Source organism: Meriones unguiculatus, chromosome 16 (assembly GCF_030254825.1).
Source record: "Meriones unguiculatus strain TT.TT164.6M chromosome 16, Bangor_MerUng_6.1, whole genome shotgun sequence".
Taxonomy (NCBI): Eukaryota; Metazoa; Chordata; class Mammalia; order Rodentia; family Muridae; genus Meriones; species Meriones unguiculatus.
Genome location: NC_083363.1, coordinates 3587489 through 3598681, shown reverse-complemented (window position 1 = coordinate 3598681; position 11193 = coordinate 3587489). Strand labels below are relative to the sequence as shown.

The 11193-nt window shown below is 61.8% G+C and overlaps 1 protein-coding gene across 2 annotated transcripts in view; it reads left to right on the top strand.

Annotated features, from left to right (window-relative positions):
- The first annotated feature begins 444 nt into the window (after window positions 1–444).
- Window positions 445–11193, top strand: part of Grm4 (glutamate metabotropic receptor 4) — an 82264-nt gene continuing 71515 nt past the window's right edge. The window contains exons 1-2 of one of the 2 annotated variants that reach the window (XM_021630005.2): window positions 445–574; window positions 8978–9863. In XM_021630005.2, the coding sequence (XP_021485680.1) occupies window positions 9345–9863 (519 nt within the window). In that variant the 5' untranslated portion in view covers window positions 445–574; window positions 8978–9344. Of the gene's footprint in view, window positions 575–8977; window positions 9864–11193 lie in introns of those variants that run through there. The other variant, XM_060369144.1, reaches the window with a different exon arrangement.

Sequence of the window (11193 nt, the reverse complement as noted above, 5' to 3'; positions counted from 1 at the left end):
GCCGGCGGGGAGGGCGTGGAGGGGCGGCGGGTCCCCGCTTCCGGGGGTGGCGGTGCGGGCGTGCGAGCGCGCGGGGCGGGGGCCGGGCCCTCGCTCTTTAAAAGGCCGGCGGAAGCGTGGCGCGCCCGAGCCGCACTCGCGGCGCAAACTTGCGGGCCGGGCTCGCGCGCGCGGTGCGGCAGGGCGGTGGGCGCCGGGAGCGGAGCGGCCCCGTCGGCCCTCGGCCCGCGCTCCCGGCGCTCGCGCCCCTCCCCGCCGCCCGGCCGGCGCCCGCAGCGCCCCGCGCCGCCTCGCCCGCGCTGCCGGGGTCCGGGGCGGCGGCGGCGGCGGCGGCAGCACCGTGGCGGCCGCTCGCGGCTCCAGCGCCCCGGGAGCAGCCGCCCATCGCCGCCCGCCGCTCCCCGGCTCCGGCCGGCTCCTCCCCGCCGCGCCCGGGACTGCCGGCGGCTGGGCGCCCGCCTCGGTCCGCAGCGTCAGCGCCGCCCGCCGCGGCCCGGGCTCCCGGCACGGCGGCTCCCGGCGCTCCCCGGGCGCAGCCGACCCCTGGCCGCCGCGACCACCTCGCCGAGGCGCGGTGAGTTGGAGCCGGAGGGGCGCGGGCGGAGGGGACGCTGGCCCCGGCCTCCGGGAGCGCGGGCTGCGGCGGGGACCCCGGCGTTCGGGGGAGGTGGCCTCCGCGGGCTCCCTAGTTCCGGGAGGAGGGCGCAGGACCCGGGTACGGGGGCTCCGCTCCGGGCTGGGGCCGCCCCCCCATGCCCACTCGGGGACGGGGCACAGCTGTCTGCGGATATGGGGGGAAGTGGGGTGGGGGCCGTGACGACAGGTAGAGTTGGCCCCGGAGGGGACGGTGGCGCCCGCGCGCCCCCTCTGCGGAGAGGCTAGGCGGCGGGGGCTCAGGTCGGGGCGTGCGCCCCTGCCCCGCGCTGCTCGGCCGGAGGCTCCCTTCCCCGAGAGCCGCGTCCAGCCCCGGCACCACCTTGGCCGCTGGCTGGAGCCCGAGCGAGCGCCTCCCGCCCGCGGAAGCCGCCGTGGTCTGCGGTGGCGCTGCAGGTCTGGGGTCTCTCCGCAGCCCCGGGACCTGAGGTCACGCTCTCGAGCTGGACGCTTGGGACTGTCCCCCCCTTCCCGGAAACCCGGGGGACCCGAGCGTCTCTAAGGGCTCTGTGTGAGTGAGCGTGTGGCGGGGGAGGTCCCTGCTCCGGGGTCGCTTCCCCGAGCCCCCGGGCCGCCGCGTCCCCTCCCCGCGCGGGGGCGGGGCCGAGGTGGAGGCCTGACTGTGCGCTGCGCCCCCGCATCTCGCACCCCGCACCCGGCGCTGGGAGGCTGTTTGTGCCGGGCTGGGGCAGCGGCGAGGCACGGCGGCGGGGAGTCCTGAGCTCAGAGGACGAGCGCCCTCTGCCCCTAGGCCCCGAGCACCGCTAGCGTGGTCAGACAGCCCTTTGGGGTACCTGGTTTCTTCCTCTTCCTCATTAGCCCTGCTCCCGTGGCCAGGGAGAAAGCTGGCTTTTTGGGACACCCCCTGAACTGGCTTGCAGGGCTAGGGTGCCTCAGGCCACACGTGTGCATGTGGCAGTGTGATGGCCACCCTGCTGTGAGTCTCGCAGGAGGTGTGTGTGTGTGTGTGTGTGTGTGTGTGTATGCTGGCAGCCACCCCCTCTGCTCTGGATTCTGGACTTAGAGCAGGCAGGAAGACCAGTACTCTGAGGGTGTCCCTGCCGAGCACCTCAGGCCGCTAGAGCAGCTCTGCAGCTCAGCCGGGCACCTAACCAGCCCTGGGTGGCTGGGCTTGCCTTCTCATCCCAGTCCCCCTCCCTCTCCGGCGGGCCTTGGTCTTGGTCCGCTTTCCTCTGGGCAGGGGAGGAGGTGGCAAGCCTTCCGTGAGAGCTTTCCTGAGCTGCTCCTATAGGAGCTCAGAGACTTCCGTGGTGATGGGGTGGGGGCCATCCCAGAGGACCGTCCCAGGGCCTGGGCAGGCCGTAACTTCCTGGAGGAGCCCCCAACCTTGACCACATTCTTGTCCTGGCTGGGACCTGGGAACGGGCGCTGAGTCTGAGCCCTGAGTTGCCTGGCCTCCGGGGACACCACTCGGGGGCAAAACATCCCCAGAAATGATCCCTTGTCCTGGAAGCTGGCATGTTTGGCCTAGAGGAACATTCCATGAATGGTGGATTCTTTGGCGTGTTCGGAGAGGGCAGTGGGTTGCTCCGCCTCATATAGAGCAGGTCCATGCCGGGAGGATCAGGCCAGGAGTTAAGCAGCTTCTCTGGTCTCACCCTCCTCCTCTGACCTGTGCCAGTGGCTTCTACATCTTTCTGTTGGAGGTGTGATTTCTCCGGTTGCTTGGCAGTCAGCCTGTGAGTGACTAGTTCTCCGGCTAGCGGAGTCTGGAAGGCTCTGTGGCCTTGTCCCTGTCCTGAGGGCTACACACAGCTCAACCTCGGGGCTGCTGAGCCATCCCTACCCCACTGCAGGGGCCAGCTGGTGAAAAGACATGGGTAGAACCTATGGACTGCAGAGCCTTGTAATTATAGCTGACAGACCCATCCTCTCCCCACCAGCACGGAGGAGCAGCCCCTAATTACCACCCACCCCAAGACATCTGCCCACCCTGCTGTCCTCCTCTCGCCCGGAACCCAGCTTTCCAGTGGGCAGGTCCTGCTGGGAGACAGGGCAGCTGGGCTGGCAGCTGCTGCCATGGGAAGGTTTGCACACTTCCGTAGACCAGCACCTCCTGCCACCTGGAGACGGTGTGAGGGAGCTGGCAGCCAGGCCCCAGCCCTGCCTCTGACCGGGCAGAAGGCCGCCTGGCTCAGCGGGTCCACCGGAGGAGGAAGCAGGGGGCTTGGAGTGAGGACAGCAGCCTCTGTCAGCTCTGCCCTAGTCAGGGGGAATTACCAGGAACGCACTGAGGGGAAGCTGGCTCATCTGGCAAGCTCCAGGACCTGAGTTTGATGGCCTCACCTGTGTGAGCACAGGAGGTGGAGACGGTCCCCAGGGCTCCAGTGAGCTTCCTGCTTAGTGAGTAGACCCGGCTCAACATACAGGAGGAGAGAAACTCATCTCCCTGTGTGCACAAGCGTGTACTCGTGTACAGCGTGTATGTACGCCGCACACACACACAGCATACACACATACATAATGTGCACGCAGCAGCATCGAGAGATGTCCCTACCGGGGCCCGTGGGGCAGCCTGGCTCCTCAGTCCCACGGACCTGCTCTCTGAGCAATGGTACCTCCCCCTGACCTCTGTCCGGGGCAGCTTTGCTCCTGCAGGGGAGGGTGTGGAAAGGCCCCCCTGAGAGATGCAACTGCTGACTCCAAGCTAGCTTAGCACAGAGCATCCTCTGATCCCCTGAGCCCACAGGCCCTGACCTCTGGCTCCTTGGTGGAACCAGCGCTGTGTGAGTCGCCTCGGGATGTCACTGGACAGTAGTCTCATGATCGCAGTCAGGTGTTGATGTGTGCACGTTAAATGAATTGGGTAACTCGGTGCATAATGGCATCATGGAGACCCCGTTCAATTAAAGTAGATATTATCTGCGGTAATTGGGAAATGACAGCCCGTAATGACAGCCTGTGCCATCGTGGGGCCGAGTGACACAGCCTAGTTAGGCCTCCACTCTCCGGGAGAAGGCAAGGCCATGGTTATTGCAGCGAGAGTGATAACTGTAGGAGAGCCCAGAGGCTGCTCCCGGGGGTCGTACCAAGGCCTGGGGATAGGTGGGGGTGGTCGTGGGCCAGAGTTTTGGGCTCTCATCCTCCCACATTCTTTGGTCAGACAGAAACCAGCCTTAGTACTCACTGGTTGGGGAAGAACTTCTGGTTAAAACCCCTGCCCGGGCCTGCATTCTGCCCCTCCTGGTGGGCACTGTCTGTCAGACTCAGACACTCCTTTGCTTCAGTCTCGGACGGGGAAGCTAGGGACAGTGGCAGCGTGGGGGTAGGGAGAAGGCAGGGGGAGGCCTGGGCGACGGATGCCAGGCCTGAAGGTTGGAGGAGGCAGTGTGATCTCTGACACCCCAGAGGAGGTGGGCGGTGGGTGGTTTCTGCCTAGAGTTGGTGGGGTGGACGGCTGAGGCACTGAGCTTTGGTGACGGCGCTCTCCGTGATGTGGGCAGCTGTGCTCTACCAGGTGACTGACCTTGCGGACCGCAGGTCTCTCTTTCCTCATGTCACTGTACTCACGGTCCCCATTTCTCTCTGCACGGAGGCCCTGGAGTCTGACTTGACCTTATCCCGTTACCCTCTCTGGCCTTGTCCCCTCAGCAGTCCCCAGGCTCCCTCCTTGTCCTCTGCACGTGCCGTCCTCTTACTGTTCCTTGATAAAGCTCAGCGTCAGCCTCAGGGCCTTTGCCCTGTGGTCCCCTCCAGACTTCTGCTCCAGAAACCCACAGGGCTAAACCTTCCAGGCTTCCCTTTCTGCTTGAATGCAACTCCTCAGAAGGGCTTCCCTCATGATCCTCTTCCAAAGGGCTCCTCTGGGTTCCGTCCCTAACACTCCCGCGTGCTCCAAGGCCTTTGTGTCCTCCTCCATCACTGGCTGTGCAGGTGCGTGTATCTGAGGGCAGGGCAGGGGCACACGGCAGGACCACAGCCGCATGTGACCGAATGCTCATGGCAAAGGGGGCTCCATTCTGTGCTGGACCACTCAGGAGGGTCTCTGGACTGCAGACATGGCTGCTGCTTGTTTGTCCCGGGCTCTGCCTCAGTGGAGCCACCCGCCTGCCTCTGGGCGGGACCTGTCTCCTCCTGTCATTGATTGAGCATGTTATTTTGTGTTCTGGGCCGTGGATGAAGCATAGGAGATATAAAGGAGCTGGTCACATGGGCCCTTAATGTGCCACCTCCCCCGCCCCCCATCAGCTTCGGCGATTGGAGCCGAGAATATTTGTTTAGGAACTGGAGTAGTCAGGGTAGCTTTCCTGAGGGAGTAGGCCTCTTGGCTGCCGCTGGAGGGGCAAAAGTACAGGACACTGGATGCCATGTTTTCCTTCTTCCTAGTTCCCACCCATGACAGCAAGCTGAGAAGTCACTTCCTGTGGTCTCCCACCTCCTGCTCCCCTTCTCCACCTCTGAATTGGACCGGTGCTCTGATAGAACCTGGAAGGATGCTTGGGGGTGTGGGAGCTGAGCTTTAGGATGCGGCGGGTTCCCAGTCTGAAAGCTTCAGCTATTTGGGTGTGGGGCTCCCAGAGCTGGGTTTCAGCACTGTATGCCCTCTCTTACCAGCCTGCGGCTGTGGGAAGGCAGAGGGACTGGAGCTCCTGCTCCTTAGAATATGTCTCTGGTGGGAGGGGGGGAGGATAAAAAGTTCCAGAGGCCTCCATGCCTTGGCCCTGCCAGTCAGTTGTGTTTAGTGCCTGAAACCCCACAGCAGGTTCCACCTTTAGCACTATCCTGTGTTTATAGTCTTGTAAATACAGAGCAGGGCCCCGTTCTTCCGTAGCATCCATTCTCCATATCACGTTAAGGTGCCAGGGTGCAGAGGCCATGGAGGATGAGGACGCAGCCTGCTGTCCCAAGGGACACTGATGCCAGCTGGGTCTGCAGCACTGCTCTCAGGCAGGCAGAGCTTTCTTCCGGTGGGCCACGGGCGGTTTTGAGTGACCTGCTTCTCAGGTCCTAGCATGGCTATGACCGTCTGGGAGGGAACTGACTACAAGCTAATCCTTTTCTGGGTGGTGGGGTCCTGGGGGTGGTGGAGGCAGGAAGAAGGGAGGGGCCCCAGGTTCCTTTCATTTTGCCTTTTACGGGGTGACATGTAGGCCAGAGGTGTCTACCCAGCTAAGGAGAGTCAGGACGGTCCCCGCTCGGCCATTCAGTCTCCAGCTTGCTGGGTACCTGGCTGGCTGGGAGCAAAAGCTATCTGAGGTGGGACAGGCCACTAAGCTGAGGTGCTGGAGCAAGGCTCAGGTGGGCTACGATGTGGTCTGGGCTCTAGCTCTTCCTGCAGCACCCAGGGATGGCTTGGTCCCCACATCTTCTGGTGTTTGGTTTTGTTCTGTTTGGTTGGTTTGGAAGAGTAAAAGGCACCTCAATGAAAGGTGGCTGGGGTGTGGTGGCTCCTGGCCCTCCCGGCCTGGTTGTTACACTGTGGTCTGGTTCCTCCTGGATCGGGCCATGCCTGGACCGACAGGTCGGGAAGGCATGGTGGGCCTGCTTGTGAGGACTTTGCACTGACAGTGAGGCAAGGTTCCTGTGCCCTCCCACACCACCCTCAGGTGATAGAGCCCTGCTGGGTCCTCATCCCATCCCAAGTTCCCTCTGCATCCTCCTCACCGAGAGAAGCTCCGGAAAAGGCCTTGCCGTTGGCTGGTGAGCTGGAGCTGCACAGGGAGGCTGGCTCTGCTGTGACAGTCCACCCTGAAGCCAGTGGGAGGGAGGACAGAGGGGACTAAGCCGGGGGGGGGTGCGGGGAGAGAAGGAGGCACGGCCACCCTGGTGGCTCTTCCTGGGGAGAGGTGCACCTAGTTGCCCCATTTGAGCCTCCCAGGCTATTTTGAAATTAGTGGGGGAGAGAGTGTGGGGTTGGGGAATGGACTTCAAAGACTGCCCCCTTCTCCCTGCAGGTGGAGACAGGCGTCCCCGGGGCTGCTCCTGCCTCCTTTCAGGGTATTTTTACTTTCCCTTGTTCCCGTTACAGCATCAAAAGATGGATGGGAGGCTGCGGGAGGTGTGTCCGCCAAACCCTTTGGAGGAGTCAGGCCTGCCAGGGGTGTCAGGGGACCCGCTATGGTCAGGGAGTAGGATCTGATCCCAGGGGGACGGTTTGGCAGTAGCAGGGCCTTCGGGCTTCCCGATTTGGCCCTGCTCATGTTGGGCTTCCTTCCCCCGTGCCCTGACGGTTCCCACCTGTGGGCGGCGTACCGCCCCTAGGAGAAAGGTCAGTGAAACCTGGAAAGGGCTGCAGGCCTGAGCAAGCCACGGTCACCAGCTCACACTCTTCAGCATGCCAGCCCCCTCCGTGCTGCCTCAGAAGGCCGGGGTGGCTGCCCGCCACGGCAGTGGGCGGCAGTGGGCACCGGGCAGCCTGCATAGACACAGGGTTCCCGCTCTCTGCGGCTGACCCGGTTAGTGGCACAGCCACCCCTCTGTGGGACAGGCTGAACATTCCCCCAAGCCCAGGGCGGCGCGCGGTGCCCTCTCCTGCAGTCCCCTGACCTGGAGCTGTGCGGCACGTCTGCACCCTGCCTGCACACGGGTCATTCTGGTGACAGCTCAGATGAGCCCGAGGGGCCAGCATGGTGCCCAGACTTCTGCAACTTACATATCTGAACAAGAGCCCCAAGGAGGTGTGCCCACCTGCCAAGGCGGAGGCGGAGCGGAGCTTGGGGAACCCTTAAACTCTTCCCAGCTGCCTGTGAGCTGCCTGCTGCCCCATCCAGCAATTCCAGAGGGTCACCCAGAAGGTGATCCCATAAAGCCGCTCTCCCGAGGGGCAGGGGTGGCGGCTCTGAGCAGAGGTAGTCTTCCAAGGCGCTGGCTGTGCCTCTAGCCTCCAGTCCCAGGGTCTAGACGGAGAAGGTGGTTCTTCCGGGTTCTGTGTGCTCTGTTTCTAGACCTGACACATCCTGATCTGCTGGGTGCTTCTGGGAGAGTCAGGGTGCCTCTGGGGGAGTTGGGGTGGCCCCTGGGGTTTGCTGGCAGGGCAGGGCTAGGTGGGATTCATCACTGGAGTCTCGGCTGTTGCACTTGGAACATTTGAGGGCGTGTAGCTCAGTGGTAGAGAGCTAGACCGACCTTTGGTCCAGTTCCCAGCACCCCAACACTTAGTGTGAGGACCCCATGGCTAGAGAAGTCCAGGATTCGAGTCCGAAATCTGGTCTGGCATCCTCCCCTTCTCTCTCCTTGGGGCTTCAGCAGTAGGACCGGAGGGATGGCTCCCAAACCCCTGCTGGGCCTTGATGGAGGCAAGTTTTAAATCTACACTCCAGCGACTCTTCCAGTTGCGTGGGAAACTGAGGCACAGAGTAGCTGAATAGCTAGCTGGCCTTCTCTTGAGAAACCCATGGGAAAGGGGCATGGGGTCACAGTTCAGCCCAGCCCTGACTCAGCTCTCAGCCTCTCCCCTGGTGGCCTCTGAAGTGGAGGGAGGAGGCTGCCGGCTTCAGGGGGGAAGACTGGGGGTGTGTGCAGAATCCCCGGGGGAAATTAGCCCAAATTAGCTGTGAGAATGAGGAAGAGCTCTGTTTTCTCCTCTATCCCTGCAGATAAATATTTAATCACAACAACAATAACAACTATGATGACAATAATGTGCCCAGGTTCAGGCCGCAACCTGAGCTCCACTGGGGCAGACAGAGAGATGGAGGGAAGCCTGAGGAGGCTGAGGCAGGGACGGAGAGGGAAGAGGCCTGGCTTTGCCCTCTGCTGGGGCACTTGTGTGGCTGCGGTGAACATGGGGTACCTCCTTGGAGCCCCAGATTCCTGCTTCTTCCCAGCCTTTGGCGTTGCAGCTCCTGGCCTGTGCTCGGCCAGTGCTGGAAAGGCTCTCCCACCAAGGTCTTGGCTTCTCCTGGACCCTGGGTCCCCCAAACAGCAGTGTTTCCTGTTTGGAGCTATGTATGAGCTAAGAGATATCTGTGGAACTTGGCACAGAGTTCTCCCAGGGCCTCAGTTTCCTCATTTCTCTCATGAGGTTGGACTGACAGGATTAGGGTCTTGCTCCAGCTGCTGAGGGCGCTGAGGGGCCCACTCCTCCCCAGCCGTGCCTGCTGTCCCTAGAGTACTTGCTCTCTTAGAGGCCTGGCCTCTTCGGGCAGTGGGCCCTGGCCAGCGAAGGTCTTCAAATGTGACCCAGTTTCTGCTTCCAGCTCTGCGTGTCCTCAGGAGCTGGGCCACAGCAGTGAAAATCAAGAGGAGATTTATGGCATCTTTAGCCATAACCTCTGGGCTCCCTCTCCCAGGCTCCCGATGCGGAATCACAATAGCTAATGTCTTCTTCAGGCTGGGCTGATAGTCTCTCTCTCTTTCCCAGGTTGGTGGGAGTGATCTGAGCTGTTTTCTCCTTGATGCTAAGATCCTGCCAGCATACGAGGGAGCCTCCCTTTCCACAGCCAGACACAGAAATCTGGCCTGCAGGACATGGGGACGAGGATCCGAGACCTCCTGTAGCTCCGGCCACTTGCTGTCTTCTGTGGGTTTGGCCTGTGAGGGCCACTGAGCTCTACTCCAGTGTCAAAGAGGAGGAGGGGAGCTCTCTGGAATGGGCCGCCCCATTGGCCGTCTTGAGCCACCCTGCTGCTAAAGCTGCCCTGTTCCTGTGTACCCAGATTATGGGACCCAGAGCCTGCTCGGGCTAGGAGCAGGGACCCACACTTCATGGGTCTCTAGGCTTTTCCGAAATGTCTGGGAAGGGAGGCTGGGCCTGGTGGTGGGCCCGGCTGCCCCTCTGCCTGCTCCTCAGCCTGTATGGGCCCTGGGTACCTTCATCCCTCGGAAAGCCCAAGGGCCACCCGCATATGAACTCTATCCGAATAGATGGGGACATCACGCTGGGAGGCCTGTTTCCCGTCCACGGTCGTGGCTCTGAGGGCAAAGCCTGTGGGGAGCTGAAGAAGGAGAAAGGCATCCACCGGCTGGAGGCCATGCTCTTCGCTCTGGATCGAATCAACAATGACCCGGACCTGCTGCCCAACATCACGCTGGGCGCCCGCATCCTGGACACCTGCTCCAGGGACACCCACGCCCTCGAGCAGTCACTGACCTTTGTGCAGGCGCTCATCGAGAAGGACGGCACGGAGGTCCGATGTGGCAGCGGCGGTCCGCCCATCATCACCAAGCCTGAACGGGTGGTGGGTGTCATCGGAGCTTCGGGGAGCTCAGTCTCAATCATGGTGGCCAACATCCTCCGCCTCTTCAAGGTTAGTGCCTTCTACGGCCCGGGAGCCTGGCCTCACTCCCTCCTCCTCTTCCTGCCGGATCCTGTGTTTGAAGCTCCCGCGTGGTGGAGTTGGGGGGTGGGTGAGGGAGGGGGCTTGGTGCTGACCGTGGTCCTGAAGCAGGACCTGCCCAAGCTCCTCCTTTAGACCCTGAGCCTAGAGGAGGCTGGGACTGTGTGAAAGAACGCTGGAGAGAGGTAGACAGACAAACAGAAGACAGGTGGATCGATGGAAGGGCAGACAGACAAAATACAGAATGGAAACCACAGTGCTGCAGATTGCCAGGGGGGGAAAGCAAGACTTTTGTTTTGACATTGTTTTCAAATAATTGCAATTCCCAAGAAAGATGTGTTTTCTTCCGGTTAGTTGAGGAAGCCCCTAGTGGCCCTCCCAGTCCGCCCTTCAGTTCCGGCTGGAGAAAAGCGTCCTGGTTTTCGGATGGGGGCGGGGCTGTGGGTCCGGGAGGATGAAAAGCGGGAGCTTATCTCCTGGCCCTAACCCTGCTCCCGGAACCTGGCCCTGGCCTCCTTCCCTCCTCCGCTCTGCCCTCTGCCCTCCTCCCTTAGGTCTTCCTCCTCTCCCTTCCCAGCCCCTCCCTGCCCCCTCTACCACCTCCCTTCTCTTCCCGGGGCAAGAGCTGCTGATTTGCAATTCAATTGGAGCCAAGTGCTTGCTAAGCTGCTAAAACAACTGAAAGCTACTGGGGAGAGGGAAAAAACGTTACAAGCATTTTACCAATAATTATGCGCTGGCTGCCCCCACCCCCAAGCCTGCCTCTTTTGCTCTGTAAGTGGTGTGAGTGGAAGGGGAGAGTGGGAGGGAGACCGGGTTGGAAGAGGCCGCTGGTGCCTCCTTCCCTCTAAGTCTGACCTCTAGCCCCTTTGCCCGGGTCTCCAGAGCTGGCGGAGGCCTGGGAGAGGCTGAGCCACTTGGGGTAGGAGGAAAGGAAGCCGATCCCTCTCACCTGGAGCTCATTTGTCTAACTCCCAGCATGCATCAGTACCGGGGGCGGTGTGGTGTGGTGTGCTGTGTGTGCCTCTAGGAGGGAATGAATAGAGAGGAAGGTCCCTGCTTGAGGGGGTAGAATCTAGCCATGGCGAGTCTCAGGTAACCCCCACTGCAGTCTCAGCATGCCCTGCCAGCAACGGCAGCCATTATAAATGCATGTGCACACGTGCGTGTGCTCCTAGGATGGCCTTCTCCTGGGTTGCTGGTTTTACTTGATTTGGGTGTAGGAGCAGCAGGAACCTCCAAGGAAATGCTGCCCCCCGGGGGGGCAGTGGACGTTTCAAGGAGTCCCTGGGGACCTGGT